The 20,298-nt window shown below is 42.5% G+C and overlaps 2 protein-coding genes across 2 annotated transcripts; both read left to right on the top strand.

The window, feature by feature from the left end:
• Positions 1 to 315: 315 nt before the first annotated feature.
• On the top strand, positions 316 to 2,045 carry LOC120741609 (nuclear factor 7, ovary-like). Its single transcript, XM_040044581.1, has 2 exons — positions 316 to 477; positions 579 to 2,045. Exon 2 carries the CDS (start codon positions 596 to 598, stop codon positions 1,979 to 1,981), a length of 1,386 nt encoding a protein of 461 aa, XP_039900515.1. The 5' UTR covers positions 316 to 477; positions 579 to 595; the 3' UTR covers positions 1,982 to 2,045.
• A 15,245-nt stretch (positions 2,046 to 17,290) lies between these two features.
• LOC120741592 (putative protein TPRXL) lies at positions 17,291 to 19,908 on the top strand. Its single transcript, XM_040044564.1, has 4 exons — positions 17,291 to 17,851; positions 18,027 to 18,185; positions 18,409 to 18,539; positions 19,135 to 19,908. Exons 1-4 carry the CDS (start codon positions 17,683 to 17,685, stop codon positions 19,186 to 19,188), a joined length of 513 nt encoding a protein of 170 aa, XP_039900498.1. The 5' UTR covers positions 17,291 to 17,682; the 3' UTR covers positions 19,189 to 19,908.
• The last annotated feature ends 390 nt before the right edge of the window (positions 19,909 to 20,298 follow it).

The following is a 20,298-nucleotide window of genomic DNA, read 5'->3' as shown; positions in this document are numbered from 1 at the left end:
AACACACAAAATTCCCTGTGTATATGTTCCTGCATTACACTCCTGAGGTATGTGGAAAAGAAAGAACAAACTCCATTGTTTTTTAAACTTGAAGACCCTCAAGCACTTTCAAAATGAAACCTCACAAACACCTGCACGACTGAATCACACTTTCTTTTCTGAGCCTCATGCTGTGACCTGTTTTACAGCTGTCAGCAGGTAAACGGCTGAACTTTGGAATGAAACACACCTTCGTTTCTCTGTAAAGCGAGAGTATTTGAGAAAGGAGAGTGAATTAACCTCCCCTCCTCATCTGACTCATTTGAAACTAACCAGGAAACAAGCTGCTCTTTTTCATCGGTAAAGAGAGACGCACAGACGATCAGACTGAGCTCAGACCAAACTAGCAGCTTCCTCTGAGTGAGTCCAGCTACAGGAGAGAAAAGTGGAAAACTCCAACACTGCTGCTTCAAGCTGCTGACGCTCCACACACTGAATGTGAGTTTGAGCAAAAACACGACTCAAAGGAAGTTTCAGTGAAGGTGGTAGAGGAGGGAGGGGAGCCAGGACTGACTGTACTTCCTGTCTGCTGTTTTCAGCTTCACTCACAGACTCAATGGCTTCCAGATCACAGAAGGATCTCTGCTGTCTGGTCTGTCAGGAGGTCTTCAGAGATCCTGTTATTCTGTCATGTAGCCACAGCTTCTGTAAAGACTGTCTGGAGAGATGGTGGAGAGAGAGAATAATACACGAGTGTCCAGTTTGTAAGGAATTATCAGTTTATGATCCACCTTCAAACCTGGCTTTAAAGAACCTGTGTGAGTCGTTCTTACAGGAGAGAGATCAGAGAGCTTCAGAGGCTCTCTGCAGTCTGCACTCTGAGAAACTCAAACTCTTCTGTCTGGACCATCAGCAGCCAGTGTGTGTCATCTGTTGCATCTCAGAAAATCACACCAATCACAGATTCAGACCCATCGATGAAGCTGCACAACAACACAAGAAGGAACTTCAGGAAACTCTGGAGCCCTTAAAGGAGAAGTTAAAGGTTTGTGAAGAAGTTCAAGTGAAGTTTGATCAAACAGCAGAACACATTAAGGTCCAGGCCCGACACACAGAGAGGCAGATTAAGGAGCAGTTTAAGAAGCTTCATCAGTTTCTAGCAGAGGAAGAGGAGGCCAGGCTGGCTGCATTGAGGGAGGAAGAGGAGCAGAAGAGTGGGATGATGAAGGAGAAGATGGAGGCTCTGAGCAGAGAGATAGCAGCTCTTTCAGACACAGTCAGAGCCACAGAGGAGGAGCTGAGAGCTGAAGACGTCTCATTCCTGCACAACTACAAGGCTGCAGTGGAAAGAGTCCAGCGCTGCCCCCTGCTGGATGATCCACAGCTGCCCTCAGGAGCTCTGATAGACCAGGCCAAGCACCTGGGCAACCTGACCTTCAACATCTGGAACAACATGAAGGACATGGTCTCCTACACTCCTCTCATTCTGGACCCAAACACTGCTCATCCAAACCTCATCCTGTCTGAAGATCTGACCAGTGTGAGACGAGGAGGAGAGAGGCAGCAGCTTCCTGATAATCCAGAGAGGTTTGATTTATACAACTCTGTCCTGGGCTCTGAGGGCTTTAACTCAGGGACTCACAGCTGGGATGTCGAGGTTGGATACAGTACATTATGGGTAGTGGGTGTGTCACCAGAGTCTGTCCAGAGAAAGGGACACATACAGTCTGGATTATGGATAATAGGGTTTGATGAAGGTAAATACTCAGCACTCTCACCATCAGCTCTCACTGCTCTCTCAGTCCAGAAGAAGCTCCAGAGGATCAGAGTGAATCTGGACTGGAACACAGGAAAGCTGTCGTTCTCTGATCCTGATACTAACACACACATACACACCTTCACACACACTTTCACTCACAGGATGTTTCCATACATTAACACTGTTGATGAAGTGAAGGTGTTGCCGTTGAATGTGTCAGTGTCAGTGCAGCAGATGAGTTGAGGATGATGATGTTTCTAATGTTGTTTCCTGTCAGTGAGTTGAAGCTGTTAAACTGCAGCTGTCCTCCTGCTGCCTCGTTGTTCCAAAGCTCTTTGTTTCTCTTTTAGTTTCACTGTTTCTTTCTGTTTCTGCTGTCCACCTTTTCACATGGAAAATCATTTCACTGTTTCTCACTGAATGACTCCCCAAACTAGATTTGAAATTCTATCAAGTTTCTAATCATTACAAGTGATTCATGTTTCTATTTGATGTGTAAATGGAGATGATTTATTGCTGTAGTTATAAAACTTTAGATAAAACAAGTTTAAACATGAAATGTTGTCATATTCACATAACAGATTTTTTTTTTTTTTTTAAAAAGTGTTTTTAGTCTTTGTTAATCAACACAACCAGCCTTGTATAACTGTCTGTCACACATTAATGTCTACATGATAAGTAGTGCTTATTTCCTGTGTCTGAACTTCTTAAAACTTATTGCTAGACAAATACCTTTTTTTTTTTCATCACTGTTTAAAAAGGACTGGAAAAATAATGTAAATTTGCCACCTGTTGTGTTTTTACAAAAAATGTTGTAGTTAAAATTTAAGTTTTTATATTAAATAAAATCTATTCACATGTAAGAACAATGGAATTCCTTGATAATATGGTCAAACACCACTGTGATACAATTCAATGGGGTCTAAAATTGTCAAAAAGTTCTGTTATTACTAGGTTTTTAAACTGTGATATATTTACTTTTATTTAATTTAATAAAAATTGTATATTATCCAGGTTACCAGCAGGTTAAACTGTAATCTAACTTTCAGTTAGATAGTATCTGGAAATCCACAGACGGAAAAGTAAAAAGCAAATCCAAAATTCTTCAAGACAACAAGGAGCACATGAGGGAACTTAACCAAAGCATCTGAGAAAGAACAAAGGAAATAGATTATAAATGTTAGATAGTTAGTGGAAGTGGACACAACTGCAGAAAAGGACACAGCTGAAACTATTCAAGACAATGAAACAAAATAATAAAGGCTAAATGCATAACACAGGAGACAATTGACTAACAAGTTTACAGAACAAATAACACCAAAGGATAATAGAGAGAGAACACTGAGGGATAACCTTAAAGTTAATAATAGGGACAACAGTGTTCTATACTTTTTATGTGACTATAAAGAGTAACTTCAAACATTTGTGATTGTTGTGGCACATGATGATGATAAACAAGACACTTAAAAGCACTGTAATTTCTCAAGTGAGACTTGCAACCTACTTCATGACATGGGCACTCCGATTGTGCTTCATTGTTGCGTAGGCCTTCTTTATGTGTCAGTAACTTTTTAGGGTTTTCACTGAGACACCACATCTATGACAATGAACATCCTTAAAATGCTTTTGTTGGAATGTCACTTTCACAATGCTCCATGAACACTTGAATAGATACATTTCTTTAAATCCAAAGAAGCATGTGTACTGAACACTACTGTGTTCACTCACTACTGCCCACTCTCAACATCATGAGAGGAAAGCACTGGGTTAATAGTGTAATATTTAGGTGACTCCTCTGTTAACCAGATGCAATATGACTGGTCACATTAAACTTTTGTTTAATATTAATGGTAAAGTTTCTAAAGTGTGTGGCAATGTGCACCACTGTTGTGCCTGCTGTTGATTATGAATGGTCCTTTTTCCAACTTCAAAAAGTAAACACTCATTGTTCTTGTCCTTGTAAGGTCCATTTGTTCACCTGATTCAAACTAGAAATGGTCCATTTTTATCCCCCAGATTTTTCTTATTGCTGGCTATTTGATTAATGCCTTTTCCTTCTCTATCAAAAGGTTAAAAATTCAACACTGTCTGCTTGTAAGTACCCAGAAACCACAATGGCCTCTTTATGGATAGTGTGTTTTGTTGTTTTGAAAGTTAGCTGATGTTAACATTGCAGAGTGTCTACCCTACACTCAGGCATTAATGTTTATTGTTCAGATTAATTAAATATGTAGATAGCTTCAAAATTATGTCTGTGAAGGTTCTCAGTCATCCAGGTCATCGTAGTCAAAGGAGCTTGCAAAGAAAAGCGTCTGGACTTCTTTAAATTGCTTGAAGACGTTTCACCTCTCATCCGAGAAGCTTCTTCAGTTCTAAGGTCAAATGGTGGGGAGTCCCAGATTTATACCTAGTGGGAGTTTCCACCCAAAGAGGGACAAAAGGACCCCCTGAAGATCCTCTGAGAGGACAGATGGTTTGAAAGAGGAGTGAAAGAAGCCATCTATGTCCACTGTGAGCAACCATCTTTGAACAGAGGCGGTGGTTTACGACACCAACTGTCTGCCATCTATAATCCAGTTTTGAGTTCCCTCCCCAGACGCCTTAACGCCCACTCACATCCTGGGCCATCTGACCTCAGGAATTCGCATGATAGGGTGGGGCCAGGTTTCACAATGAGCTCACCTGAAACTCTGGCTGATTGGGACCCACACCCAGTTTCACACCTTGGCTCAGGCGATTAGAGGATCTTCAGGGGGTCATTTTGTCCCTCTTTGGGGGGAAACTCCCACTAGGTATAAATCTGGGACTCTCCACCATTTGACCTTAGAACTGAAGAAGCTTCTCGAATGAGAGGTGAAACGTCTTCAAGCAACTTAAAGAAGTACATAGCCTCAAATTTATGCAAAACATGCTTTTATACTATTGCTTGTGTGTAACTTTGACAGTTTTGGTCAATAATTTTAAAAGATACACAAAATATGATATAAAACATATAATGCATTATCTGTGAAATTATCTGTCTTCTTCGGAATGTTGTTGAAGCGCTGCCGGAGGCGTGAGTTTAAGGTCTCGTGGACTGGGGCTTCTGCCAGGTATTCCCAGTGTACCCTCACTATACATTTAGGTGTGCCAGGTCTGTCCAGCATCCTCCCCTGCCACCTGATCCAACTCACCACCAGGTGGTGATCAGTTAACAGCTCAGCCAAGTGCCCAGAAGATCTGGCCGTAGGTCTGGTGACTACAAAATCAATCATTGACCTGCAGCCTAGAGCGTCCTGGTGCCATGTGTACTTATGGACACCCTTACATTCAAACATAGTGTTCATTATAGACAAACCGTTGTTTGCACAAAAGTCCAGTAGCAAAACACGGCTCAGTTTCAGATCCTGAAGGCCGTTCCTTCTAATCACGCCCCTCCTGTCAGATGACAGTCAGAACCTGTTCCCCAACCCAAAAGGGCAGGGAACAAACTCTCTTCGCCACTGGGAGAAACTCCAACATACAGGCAGCAAGCCAAAGGGATACTAGGATAACCGTCCCAGCACGCTGCCTCTCACAAAGGGCAAATCCAGACTCAGAGTCCAGCCCCACTCCAGGAGACTGGTTCTAGAGCCTAAGCCATGCATTGAGGTGAGCCTGACTGTGTCTAGACCATACCTCCCAACCTCCCACAGTAATTCAAGCTCCATGCCCACCAGAGAGGAGGCATTCCAAGTCCCAATTGCTAGTTTCAGTCATCAAGGATTGGTCTGCCAAAGCCTCCGCCCCTGGTTGCCGCCCAACTTACATTGCACCCAACCCCTATGGCACCTCCTGCGGGTGGTGGGCCTAACACAAGGGTGGGCCCATGTCCCTTTTTCAGGCTGTGCCGGGCCAGGTCCATGGGGCCACTCTATTCAATAACCCTATCCTGGGCAGGCTGAAGTGTTCACTTGATATTCTATTCACAGGGTCCTTTTGAATCACTCTTTGACTGCACTTCAGTCACAAGTTTAATTCAAACAAATTCAACAAATGTGTCATCATCCAAAATCTTATTCACCTGCAACTATTTATATGGATGTTTGTGATTGGTTATTATTCTTTTTTCTTTCCTATGCCTCTCCTGTTTACATAGTTGTTGGTAAAACTTCTTATGACCCTGATGAAGAATTATTGAAAAATAAAAAGGATAAACTGAGACATATTATGAAGCCTTCATGCTTCATGTTACATCAGAGCTGATGCATTGATGGAAAAAACTCGATGTTGCTGCTGTAACTGGTTGAGTTTAAGTTTGTGTGTTTTAGCTGAAAAGACTGGATCATCCTCTTTAATAGAAAAAAGAGATAAACAGCTACAAAGAAACTCTAAAGACAAATGACTTCATCTAACTGTTTCCTGTAGAAAGGGTGAGGCTTTTGTCTGCCTGTACATGGGGGTTATTTTCAGTATTGCACAGTAAAATGTTTGAGGTGTGTTTCTTTGTGTGTGCTTTGTGTGTATTACTCCTGGTGTGAGTTAAAAAAAACGGCAAAGTGTTAGTATGTAAACGAAAGAGGTACTTATAATGTGTCACACTCCTTTATACCTTTTTGTTCACATCCAGTACACACCTGCAAATACTTCAGGTAAACACAGACCTCACAGCTCCTTTGTGCCACTTCCTACGGTGGCCCTGAGAGGCCAAACGGACTGCAACTTCAGAAAACACTTGCAAAAAGAAAAACACTTGCAAAAAGAAAAACACCTGCAAAAAGAAAAACACCTGCAAAAAGAAAAATGCTGCAAAAAGAAAAACACCTGCAAAAAGAAAAATGCTGCAAAAAGAAAAACACCTGTAAAAAGAAAAATGCTGCAAAAAGAAAAACACTTGCAAAAAGAAAAACACTTGCAAAAAGAAAAACGCTGCAAAAAGAAAAACACCTGCAAAAAGAAAAACACTTGCAAAAAGAAAAACGCTGCAATAGCACACAAGACACAATGGAAATGTTTCTGGGGAGACAATAACCCGACAGACTAGTTGCACGAACCAAAACATGTATGTATAGCTGTATCCCAATTCAGGGGCTGTGTCCCAATTCAGGGTCTGCACGCTTGAAGTACGCGCACTACGCATACTATGCGTACTACGTACGGTGCATACAATAAGTACGAGAAGTGCGGAAGTGAGAGGCTTGTGAAATGGGACGGTCTAGCCTTCGTCGCACTGTTCAGGTTGCCTAGCAACCATGATACTAACCGCGAGAAACGTTACATACAGCATTGTTTGACAGAAATGAAGGAGAAAAAATGTTTTGTTGGTCAATCATTTTTGTTCTGACATCACTTTGATTAGTTGAGTATCTGAGGCTGAGACCACGGGACTGTAAAACATGATTGTTGGGCTTCATTTCTGTACTGAAGAGTCATTTCATGATTAGTTAGTAAATAACAATTAGCTAATGTTGTTCATTAGACTAAAATCATCTCACTGTGGTAATGTAAATATAATATGGCCAATATTATATGTATTGTCAGATTATTATGATATATATATAAATATATATATATATATATATATATATATATATATATATTTTTTTTTTTTTTTTTTTTTTTTTTTTTACAGGATATATTACAGCAGTGAGCTGAGCTTGAACTCTGGGTCAAAGATTTAAGTTGCAGTTATTTATATTTCCTATCACCTTAAATCTTCACTCAAACATAAGTATCTTTGACAGTGTGTATACAGATGTATCATATATAAGAGACAAATATTGGGCGTTTAATATGTTGGCATTACTAAATTTGACTCAATGCTTACATATATGTGTAAAAGCAAAATGTACAAGCTGTGATAACCGTTTCTGATAGAATGAAGAGTAGACTGATATATTGAATATTCCTTTATTGGGTGAGAAAATCAGACCATGTCATAACTGCTGTAAGTCACACAGAATAGATATCAGAGCCTTAAACAGGCTGACTTCTGCTAAATGGGTCAAACTGGGCAGAAAGTATACAAACACATAACATCCTTATAGAATATGATGTCACACTATAGATCAACTTACCTCAGAATATATAAAGCAAATAAACAATTACAGCAATATGATGCAACAAACACAGCAGTGCTACTAATCCAAAATACTCAAAGCTTCATAGAACTGACACAAACATTTATTTTTAGGTCCATTCTGCTGCTGATACATACTTTAGGTTTCTGAATGTTAAACTTGTTGCTGCCTTTCATAGTGTGTAACCTGAATGCCCTGAGTACTTTCTCCCACACTGAAAACACTGGAATGATAAAATTATTTGAACATTACCTATTAAGACTGATTCAGGACAGACAATTAGTTATTTAAACTTTTCTAGCAGTCCTTCACAAACAGGGAACAGTCTGTCTATTCTCTCCATCTGTCAGCTGCTGCTGGCTCTTCCTCCTCCTCTTCCTCACACACTGCTGAGTTTGTCCTGGTGGATCATCAGGGGTGCAAAGCCTCACAGATGATGTGCAGCAGTGGGTCCCTCAGTCTGTCCTCACTCTGGACACTTGCAGTCGTCACACATGGAAATCAAATGTGTGATAAGCTGCAGGACTCAAACACAAGTGTAACTTATAAACACATGTTCATACTTTTATTCCACAATCAGAGAGAAAGAAAAAACGAGAGAGTGCAGGACAGACAGACAGGTGACAGTCTCAGGTGTATACACTGCTACAAAACAGCACAAGAGAAGGAGGATTTAGTGTTTGTGTTATTACGAGTGCTCAACAAGAAGAGTTCCAGATGGTACAGTGGACACATGTATGACTGCTGTGATTAAAGCATCTTTCTTTCAGCTTAACGAGTGAACCGTCAGCTCGTTCAAACACACGTTAAAGTCCGTTTGGCTCGACACCACCGGACAGAGGCAGCAATATAACATAGCTAACATTAACAGTGCAGTGAATCCTGCTTGTGCTGTGATATTCAGGACTGCAAACCGAGCAGCATCACTGACTTTCAGCTTGTTGTGTTCGTGGATATATGACTGACTTTAATTATGCACAAAATAATCAGATTCTCTGTAAGACTAAGGTCGACTATCGAACCGCGTAAAAAGTAAAGGCTTTAAAACAAAGTAAACGCTGAAAGCACAAACATCGCTAATGTCACATAACTTTGCCGGCATGTGGCCAACAGTAATGTTTTAATGTTATTCATTATTAAACATTTGCACATAAATAAGTGACATAATATTCAGAACTTACTTTTGAAAGTTTACTCTCTGGCCGCCCCGCTTCCACTTTTTTGAAGTGTCTCCCAGTCCCAGTGCACTTGTTAGCATGTTTTGGTTCGTGCAACTGGTCCGTCCGCTTATTGTCTCCCCAGAAACATTTCCATTCTGTCTTGTTTGCTTTTGCAGCGTTTTTGTTTTTGCAGGTGTTTTTCTTTTTCCAACATTTTTCTTTTTCCAGCATTTTTCTTTTTGCAAGTGTTTTTCTTTTTGCAGGTGTTTTTCTTTTTGCAGCATTTTTCTTTTTGCAAGTGTTTTCTGAAGTTGCAGTCCGTTTGGCCTCTCAGGGCCACCGTAACTTCCTGCTACAGCGGGTGGAACCAGGACCACATTAAGACCTAATCACCCTCTCTCTCTGTCACACACACACACACACAAACACACATTTGCTGTAACACAAAAAGAGAGAGAGTATTTAAATGTAAAGTCTGAACATTAGTCACTCTGTCTTCGGTGTGTGTTAGGAGGGTAAAAGTCCAGCTGGCTTATTTTCCTACCTGGAATCCATGGTAACGTTGTCATAAAAGCACGTCAATAATTAATATGGACTTTTGCGTGTGCATGCTTTCAAAGTTTTCCTCACACACTCTCTCTCTCTCTCTCTCTCTCTGTTATTACAGTGTGTGTGTGTGTGTGTGTGTGTGTCTGTTCCTGTCTAGCTGTCTTGTCAGAGACAACAGTCACACACACCGGTCCTCACAAATTTGAAGGCCTTTTTGAGGCTCAAAATGTGGTTTTAGTGTCAGGGTTACACTTAGGTTATGGTTAGGTTTATGGTAAGGGTAAGGGTTAGGGTTAGGCATTCATTTTTAATGGTTAGGGTTAGGGTAAGGGGCTAGGGAAAGCATTATGTCAATGTCCTCACTAAGATAGCTGAACGGGCTTGCGTGTGTGTGTAGGTGTCAGTGTGTGTGCGCGCGTGTGTGTAGGGAGGGAGGGAGCAGAGCAGACTTTGCCCTGCATGCAGGAAACTGTCGCTCAGTCGCCACCACACCACCAACAACGCTGCGACCAGCCGAGGAACTTCACACCAGCCAGTGAGTACAAACTGGGAGAACTGGAAGAAAAGATTCACAGCTGGGGGCGAGGGGGGGCCACATTTAATGCCTGTGTCACTGATCCCGGCTATGTTCAATCTGAGCTTGCAGGTCCAGCTCAGAGGTCAGTCATGTGACTGAAGGCCTCACCTGTGACATCATAGCAGGGCCAGTGTTTATATATGAGGTGAAAACACTAACACACTTCTGTATGAGAATATTATGGTTTATCAAAGTCGGGGGGAAAGTTTTCATGGTCAGTGTGATCGCTTCTACCTGTGGTTACTCAGCTGTTTGAACCTCCTGATGACTTAATGGCAGTCGCTCCAGGAAGTATCCAGAGCCGCTCGTTTGATCTTGCATTTCCCACTGCAGTATTTTAAAGTATTTAATTTACTTTGTTTTAGAACGAAAATAATTGATTGTATATAGAAGACTGATTTCTGGACTGCATCCATAGACTGAGGAGCATCACACAGACACAGACAGACACCTGGTCATTAGTTCTGAGTCCAAGTAGAATCCAAGAATTTGTTCTTGAGAGTTCTTGAATGGTCAGTTAGTACAATTAACTGCACAGCAGACATATTGTTGTTCAGGTAATCAATTAAAAACGACATTCTCCAACAGCAGGTCTGATGTAGCCACTGTTGAAGTGCATTCAACCTGCAATATTCTTAATGTCCTATAGGGGGCAACATCTGGGGTCCGATTGTATGGAAGTCTATGAGAAAATGAGCCTATTACGCAACTTATCTCTCACCTCAGTTAATACTTTCCTAATGAATTTATGGTCTCAGTCTCCACTTCCAGGTCTTATCAAATACAACATAGTGTTCAGTTTGTAACTTATGGACCCATTGGAGGATTGAGTAGGGAAGGATTTAGAGCATGGATAGGAGCATGCAGTGTAGGAAAGAGCCGTTATTTTAAGAAGAGAGGTGACTATTGAGCAGCAGTATAGCTTCATGCTGAGAAGGAGCACTACAGATGAGGAAGTCAGGAGTGGTAGGTAGTAGGTGGAGGTATGCCCTGGAGATGAGAGAAATAAAAGTCATTAGAAACAAGACAGAATAGAGAGTGGATATATTGGACAAAGGCGGCAGAAGGAAAAGAGGAAGACCTCAGAGGAGGTTTATGGATGTAGTGAAGGAAGGCTGTTAGTGAGGTAGGCAGATCCGCCATGGTGATCCCTAAAGGGAGCAACCAGAAGAAGAAGAAGAAGAAGAAGAGTGTCTCTCATTGGTTTCTAAAAAGTCTGTGGCACTAAAATCAGGCAGCTTTGACTCTCGCATAGAAGTCTTTGCACATCAAGCCATTCTTCAAGAGTTTTTGTGGAGTGCTGCAGCCCACTGACCTGATCTAAGTGCATGGTGAATGCTCCAAGCTGAACCCCTGTATCTGTTGCTGGTTGGGGACTGGGATAATCCCAGTCCAAAGAAACATAGTTGAGACAACTTTGGAGGCAAGGTGTAGTCAGACTCAGAAATCTGTGTGGTTTTTCTGTGTCCTGGTGGTCTGTGGGAGGCTCTGTCAGGTCATCAAGCCTTAACCTGTGTGACCTGTGGATTATGATGGTATGACATCTGCACGGGCACCTGTCGATTCGGTTTGTGAGATTGCTGACACACGTTTGCCATCAGGATAGCCCTCCCCAGTGCTCGCTCTATTACTTTCATTCTTCTCAGTGATGTCTTCAGTCAAGAGAATTTGGACTTCATAACAAAGACTTGGCAGCACGATTTGGAATTTAATCATCTGACTGAGCTCTGTCCAAAATAGTGCTCCTTTGTTGGTGGTGGACTCGCCGTCATCTTTAAGAACTGCGTTATTTGTTAGTCTGTGTTTTTTGGACATATCTATATCGAAAACACCTTGTTGTGGATAGGCGTAGCTTTGGGTCACGTGGTGTCGGTAATAGTAATAGTGATTGCTGTTCACAGCCCGAGGGAATTTTTGTGAATGAGTGGGTGATGGGGAAGTTGACTTTTGCTGACCGCTCAAGCTTAGAATGTTTATTTTGATCACTGTTTTTCTACAGATTTTAAGGATTTGATAACAAATAAAGAAGTTTTTAATCTGGAACTTTGACTTGTGTTTTGAACAGCGGGCGCATCAACATTATTCCCCTATTCAGCTGCTCAAGGTTCAAGGTTCAAGGTTCTTTATTATTTGTCACATGCATAGTTATACAAGTATAACACACAGTGAAATGTAACCTGACACGCTCCTCAACATGTGCACAAATTTGGGGGGGGGGGGGGTGTAGAGGAAGAACATTTTATATATATATATATATATATACCCTCAGAAGGTCTGCTAGATGATGTTAATGCAGCACTACAGACAATACCTACAACCACGATTACCGACACTAACAAGCTGATCTACAATACGGTAGCAGTGATCAGTAAGATGCTTGGCTACAAGTTGAACAGCCACAAGGGGCAGTACCCTCCATGGAGAAGGAGGCTAGAGGGCAAGATCAAAGTAGCACGTAGGGAGGTTAGCCAACTAACGGAATTGCAGAAAGGTGCGACAAAGAAGGTGCATAAGAAATACAGCAAGCTGTCCATACCTGAGGCCTTGGAAACTGCCAAGCAAAGACTCACAGCCTTGGCCAGCCGCTTGAGGAGGTACACCAGAGAGATAGAAGGCAGGAGAATAAACCAGCTGTTCTCCACAGAACCAGCAAAGGTGTACTCTCAGTGGCAAGGGAACAATAATAAGAGAACAGCACCACCAAGGCTACTGTACAATCTACTCTACAATACTGTAAGAGCATATGGGAGAAGGACGCAACCCATAACGGCAATGCTCAGTGGCTAGTGGATCTGAGGGCAGACCACAACGACCTCCCTGAACAGGGTCCAGTAACCATCACAGTGGCAGATATCCAAGAAAGGGTCTCCAGTATGAAGAGTTGGACAGCACCAGGGCCCGACATGGTTCACGCCTACTGGCTAAAGAAGCTGACTGCACTCCACGAGCGTCTGGCAGCACAAATGAATCAGCTGCTAGTTAACGAGAGACACCCGGAATGGCTAACCGAAGGTCGGACGGTCCTGATCCCCAAGGACCCCAAGAAGGGACCGGTCCCCTCCAACTACCGACCAATAACCTGCCTCAGCACCACGTGGAAGCTCCTGTCAGGCATCATATCGGCTAAGACGAACAGGCACATGGGTCAATACATGAGTGGGACACAGAAAGGAATTGGCAAGAATACCAGAGGCGCAAAACACCAGCTACTGGTAGACAGAACAGTCAGCTGAGACTGCAAGACCAGACTGACCAACCTGTGCACCGCCTGGATTGATTACAAGAAGGCCTATGACTCAATGCCCCACAGCTGGATACTGGAATGCCTAGAATTGTACAAGATCAATGGGACCCTAAGAGCCTTCATCAGGAACTCAATGGGGATGTGGCGTACAACACTAGAGGCCAACTCCAAGCCCATAGCACAAGTCACCATCAAGTGCGGGATCTACCAAGGAGATGCTCTGTCCCCACTGCTGTTCTGCATAGGCCTGAACCCCGTCAGTGAGATCATTAACAAGACTGGCTACGGATACCGACTACGGAACGGAGCAGTTGTCAGCCACCTCCTGTACATGGATGACATCAAGCTGTATGCCAAGAGGGAACGAGACATCGATTCACTGATCCACACTACCAGGCTATAGAGCAATGACATTGGAATGTCGTTCGGACTGGAGAAGTGTAGTCGGATGGTAACAAAGAGAGGGAAGGTAGTCAGAACTGAGGGGATTGAACTACCAGAAGGCAACATTGCAGACATAGAGGACAGTTACAAGTACCTGGGGATCCCGCAGGCAAATGGGAACCATGAAGAGGCCTAGAAAGGCTGCAACCACCAAGTACCTGCAGAGGGTCAGGCAAGTCCTGAGGAGTCAGCTGAATGGTAAGAACAAGATCCGGGCCATCAACACCTACGCCCTGCCCGTGATCAGGTACCCTGCTGGGGTAATAGGCTGGCCAAAGGAGGAGATAGAAGCCACTGACATAAAGACAAGAAAGCTCCTTACCATGCATGGAGGGTTTCACCCCAAGTCCAGCACCCTGAGGCTGTACGCTAAGCGGAAGGAAGGGGGCCGGGGACTGGTGAGTGTCAGCACCACAGTCCAGGATGAGACAACGAACATCCAAGAATACATTGGGAAGATGGCCCCAACTGACCGAGTGCTCAGTGAATACCTCAGGCAGCAGAAACCCAAGAAAGAGGAGGGAGACGAGGAACCATCATGGAAGGACAGGCCCCTGCACGGTATGTACCACCGGCAGATAGAGGAGGTGGCTGATATCCAGAAATCCTACCAGTGGCTGGACAAAGCTGGACTGAAAGACAGCACAGAGGCACTAATCATGGCAGCACAAGAACAAGCTCTGAGTACAAGATCCATAGAGGCTGGGGTCTATCACACCAGGCAAGACCCCAGGTGCAGGCTGTGTAAAGATGCCCCAGAGACAATCCAGCACATAACATCAGGGTGCAAGATGCTAGCAGGCAAGGCATACATGGAACGCCATAACCAAGTGGCCGGCATAGTGTACAGGAACATCTGTGCCGAGTATAACCTGGAAGTCCCGAGGTCAAAATGGGAGATGCCCCCAAGGGTGGTGGAGAATGACCGTGCTAAGATCCTGTGGGACTTCCAGATACAGACGGACAAAATGGTGGTGGCTAACCAACCGGACATAGTGGTGGTAGACAAACAGAAGAAGACGGCCGTAGTGATCGATGTAGCGGTTCCGAATGACAGCAATATCAGGAAGAAGGAACACGAGAAGCTGGAGAAATACCAAGGGCTCAGAGAAGAGCTCGAGAGGATGTGGAGGGTGAAGGTAACGGTGGTCCCCGTGGTAATCGGAGCACTAGGTGCGGTGACTCCCAAGCTAGGCGAGTGGCTCCAGCAGATCCCGGGAATAACATCAGAGATCTCTGTCCAGAAGAGCGCAGTCCTGGGAACAGCTAAGATACTGCGCAGGACCCTCAAGCTCCCAGGCCTCTGGTAGAGGACCCGAGCTTGAAGGATAAACCGCCCGCAGGGGCGTGCTGGGTGTTTTATATATATATATATATATATATATACACACACACATACATATAGTATATACACTGGGTGAATGTGCAGTAGTAGCAGCAAGCAGGTGAATTCTGTACATTAATATGAATAGACATCTGACTATTTTACAGGATAGACAATATAAACATATTTAAAATTAAAGGAATTGAAATGTACATTGTGCCTTGGTTTAGAGTGTCTGGAAGAGAGTCCTGTCTCAGTCAATTATAGATGATGTGAGAGGGCGGGTGTGTGTGTTTAGGGCACGGATGGCTTGGGGATAGAAGCTCCTCTTGAGTCTCTCTGTCCTTGCCCGGAAGATGCGGAACCTTCTACCAGATTGCAGAAGTTGGAACAGTTTGTTGCCAGGATGGGACGGGTCCTTCAGTATCTGCACTGCTCTAGTCCGGCATCTCCTGGTGTAGGTGTCCTGAAGCGGGGGGAGAGCAATCCTGCAGCAGCGTTCTGCTGTACGGATCACTCTCTGGAGGCCGCCTCATCGTTGTTGGAGATGGCACCCAACACCACTGTGTCGTCAGCAAACTTCACAATGGTGTTGGAGCCATGGGTGGCCACACAGTCTGAAGTGTAGAGGGAGTAGAGCAGTGGCGAGAGGACACATCCCTGAGGTGCTCCTGTGTTGATGGTGATGCTGTTGGAGAAGCACCTGCCCACCCTCACCACCTGAGTTCTGCCAGTGAGGAAGTCCAACACCCATGCACACAGACGGCTGTTAAGTCCCAGATCCCTCAGCTTTGTGAACAGTCTGCAGGGCACTATTGTGTTAAACGCTGAACTGTAATCAACAAACAGCATTCGCACTCGGCGACTCAAAGGCTTGACAGTCGCCAGTACACCTCTTGTAGCTTAATGCTGCCCTCATCCCTGTACAGCATGAAAGCCATATCTTTATACACTGAACGTTAAATTTCTGGATGTTTGGACATTGGTTGTGCTTAGCCCCTAACCCATTCCACAATTGAGCCCTACACACAGACACACAAATCTTATTTAAAAATCTTTTAAAAATCTTATTCCCATTCAGATTATAGCCTCCATCTCTCTCGTTGAAACGATTTTGAATATTGATTGGTAATAGATTATTTCTAGCTCTAAACATTATCTGTGCTATGTTGTAATTAACCAAGTCACGGAGTTTTCAAAACTTAAATAAAAAATTGTAAAATGTAATGTAAAAATAAGAAATTTGTATGATGAAGATACCCAACTCAGTGTATTATACAAAATGCACTTTTCTGTAATATAAAAAGAGAATTTAGCATGTTTTTACAATGATTTCCCCATACTTCTACACAATAAAGTAAATATGAAAGAATTAAAGAACAAAACAGTATAAAGAGACAATTATAATCTAGAACCTGTTTATTATTCTGTTGTTCTTCTCCTCCTGGACATTTTTTTAATCTTCCATTTTAAGGTTGGACATAGTTTTGTTTTAATGGTAAATTGATGAAGCAGGTTGTTCCCCTGCACCTCAAATTATGAATATTATGGAGTCATATCATTTTGTGAGGCATGTTACTGAGTTTATTTTCGGTAGGACACCATAGATCTGGTTTTCTCACATGGGCTGTGTGAAAGACCTTCCCATCACAAAACATAGTTCTGTCTGTTTTGTCTGTGTCTGTCTTTTAATACAGAGCTTACCCTTCCTAAACAGTTATTCAGTCAGCATATTATCATCCAGCATGCCACTGAACTTTATCGGATTTGTTTAATGTTAAGTTAGAGTCAGTATTGGATGCAGAAATGTTTGTTAGAGATTTTAATGAACAGACAGGCATTCAAAGAGTCATTTCTTTTGGATAAATGAAGCTCGTCTGCAGTTAGAAGGTCCAAACCACCGAATGAAAAGTGCATCATGTGAAGGAATGAGAAAAGGGAGTCCGCATATTTTATCAGTATTATATTGTTCAGTAAAAGAAAGCTTAATGTCCTTTTAATAAAATTAAGCAGACAGGTATCTCCTGCTTTTTCATACTTACACGTGTTCTTTAACAGGTATTCTCTAACATTTCTTACTTTTATTATTAAAAATAAATTGTATTTATTTGGTAAATAAAATAAAATAAAATGTTGGCAAAAATGCTGTGCCTTCATCTGCTCACTCTGTTACTGATTTTTCTTGTTCTTTAAATCTGGATTGTTTTCAAAACCCCTTTGAGTACCACTGATCTGACAGGCAAAATGAAACTTTCATCGAGCCCTGCAGGTGTGCTTCCCACATCACTGTACTAAATGTTTTTAATTCAAAACCCAAGAAACAATCTCACCTGGACTCATCCTCACCTGAACATTGTGGATTGGTATCCAGGCCGTCGTTTCTTGTCAAAGATTTGAGAAAAGCTGTTCTTCCTGTTAAAAGGGAGTTTTTTTCTCAGTGTGCCACTGTGCTATTGTTGGGGTCTTTACCCTACAATATAAAGCACCTTGAGGTGATGTTATATAAACAAAATTCAGTTAAATTGAAAAACTATCTGTGAAATGTTGTTTATAAGTAAATGTATATATTAAAACTTCACTAAAGCTTGTCTCACTGCAGGTGTTCATCATGAATTCTTCAGCACCACCTCCTCCATCATCACCATCACCGGCATCAACATCTACCTCGATCAGAGCTGGGAAACAAAGCCAGCTGAACTCCTCTTCATCCTCTCCCCCTCCTCCTCCTTTTACTCTGTCTCTCAGAAGTCCTGAGCTGCAAGCAGAGTTTCTAAGAGGTAACCTTTTTCCAAGGCTCAATTTTGTGTTGATGGATAACTGAACAGAACCTGAAACAGGGCCCTGAGGGGCCCGGGTGGTCCTGGGTTTCTGTATCAAACTACCACAGAAGAATTGCAAAACCCCAAATCTCAAGCACAAACAGCCACAAATGTCTTATCTTTGTCTTTCCAGAGTGTCGGAACAAATTTAAGCCTCACAGCGACGACAGTGAATCCAGCGGGGTTTCCTCCACCACCTCCCCTGTGGCCTCCCCCTTCAGCCTCACTCCTTCCTCCTCCCCCTCCAGTTCTTCATCCACCTCGCCGTCCCCTGGCTTCAAGGACAGACAAGGTGAGCCGGCTGGAAGTACTGTCCTAACCTATGTGAAGTGACTAGCTCGCCCTGGTGGAGAGGACCCATTAATAGAAAACATATCTCTGAGAGACTTTGGCGAGCTGTTAGTGGTTTATTGTGCTGATGTAAAACAAACAGGCTCCACTCTTGGGTGTGGCATTTCGTGTTTTAGAGATTTGGTTGGACCCATATGAAAACTAAAATTATTGTCTTTGTTCAGCTCGTCTGTCACTGTCCAGCCCCGAGCTCCTTTCTGAACTGAAGGAATCCAAAAACCGCTCCCTCCGACACGTCCCCGCGCAAAAGGGAATGACCACCGTTTTCTCAGGGCGAGGAAGAGCATCAAGACAGGTGAGCAGAAACAACGTTTCTCCGTCTGGCTCTCCAGCTTTCCTTCTTTTCATTAAGACTACAAACTAACTTTATTAAAACCTTACAACACAGCAGCCATGATGTAAAGATTCAGAAACATTTTAAAGCCTTTATTTATTTTATCCATTTATTTTATAACATTCATAACCAATGTGTGAAACGATGACACTGAGAAATTTTGTTTATGTTTAAAAAATATCTCATCACCTGTAATCCTTTGAAAGGCAAATCTTTCCACTGATGTATTTCAGTTGCTCCATATAGTCCTACTTTGATTTCATAGAGTTTGAGATGCTTCTAGTGGCTGACGGTTCTGGACAGACAGGCCAGTTTAACAGCTTTACTCATTACTAGAATTTGATTTAGCATCGTCTTGCTGGAGTAAGAAAGGTGCCGTCTGGATGGCGGCATGTGTTACTTGTAAACCTGCAGATATGGTTCAGCACTGGGGCCATCCAAAGAGTGACTTCCTAAAGCAACCAGGGATGTGTCGGTTTTCTGAGACAAAGTTAGGAAAGGATACATTTAAAGGAATTAAATGATCTGAATTAAATTCTTTAATTTTTCTTTTCAGGCGTCTGACTCCACTACACCCACCAAACCGGCCAATCCGAGGGTTTCTCGCTGACTTTATGAGCAACGTGTCAACCAGACTATGAACTCTAATTCTCCGTATTAATAATTATGTAAATACAGTGTCACAAGCTAAATGTTATGAATGCTGAAAGTGTAAAAACTCATCACCCCTCACCAACTCCTGAGCCATGTAGAAGACCCTGAAATAAAGTACAGAACAAGGCTCTGCAGATTTATATTTGTTCATCAATTAAAAATGTTCAGTTCATTTTTAGAGAAAGAAAAAAATCATTAATTTAACCAAATGTCTGGTTATGCAGGCTGGAGTGTGGACTTCAATCCATGACTTTGCTGTTGCTAGGGTATCTTGTCTCACCACTTCAGAGTTCTGAATACTAAAGCTCAAAGGTATAAGGAGTGAAAGCTGATATCCAAGAGGTAAATGTTGAATTGAATAATTAAGGTACTTGCGTGGCTATTGCTGTGGATATAGCTCAGCCGGGAGCGTCTAAAGAGCAGTTCTTGAACTTTTTCTCTCTTGACCAGTTTTTTCCCCAATACTGATTGGTAGATTAGGATTCCACTTGCTGTCACATATATATGATCTTTAAAAGTTGTATTATTTATATTAGACATCAGGGTTTAAAATACTGGGGTAAATGTACTGTGTGCAATCCTTTGAATCAAAATGCTGTTTTCAATTAAAATGTCCATTTCAAAGATTTCTTTTGCTGCTTCCGTGGACCAGAGATCCACCAATCAGCACAGAGTGAAGGTACGCTTTCAGGGGTTAGGATTTTAAGGTTAGCTGTCTGTTAGACTTCACTGCACCTAACTGACAGTTTTGCACCATTTTTAGTGCAATTTTCTAACCAATAATACGGCTCCTATGCAATCAATTGACACAGTGTCCAAGAAATTTATTCTCCAGGTTTGTGAGTGAAATAGTTTTTTTTGGATGCTACTCAACAGATTGTCTCTGTGTGATGCAATTAGAAAAAAATTAATATAGTGGTGGCAAAAGCACTAAAATCAAGGCTTCAAAGCTGTAGGTAACATCACCTTGGCTACACCTGTATTTAAATTCTTTATTTTGACTCCAGACAGGCCAGGTCATACTTTTCTGTAATACCAATTTGTAACATAGGATGGTGCAGTAACA

The sequence above is a fragment of the Simochromis diagramma genome, unplaced genomic scaffold (assembly GCF_900408965.1).
Source record: "Simochromis diagramma unplaced genomic scaffold, fSimDia1.1 OVJJ01000326.1, whole genome shotgun sequence".
NCBI lineage: Eukaryota > Metazoa > Chordata > Actinopteri > Cichliformes > Cichlidae > Simochromis > Simochromis diagramma.
This window is presented reverse-complemented; position numbering and strand designations above follow the sequence as displayed.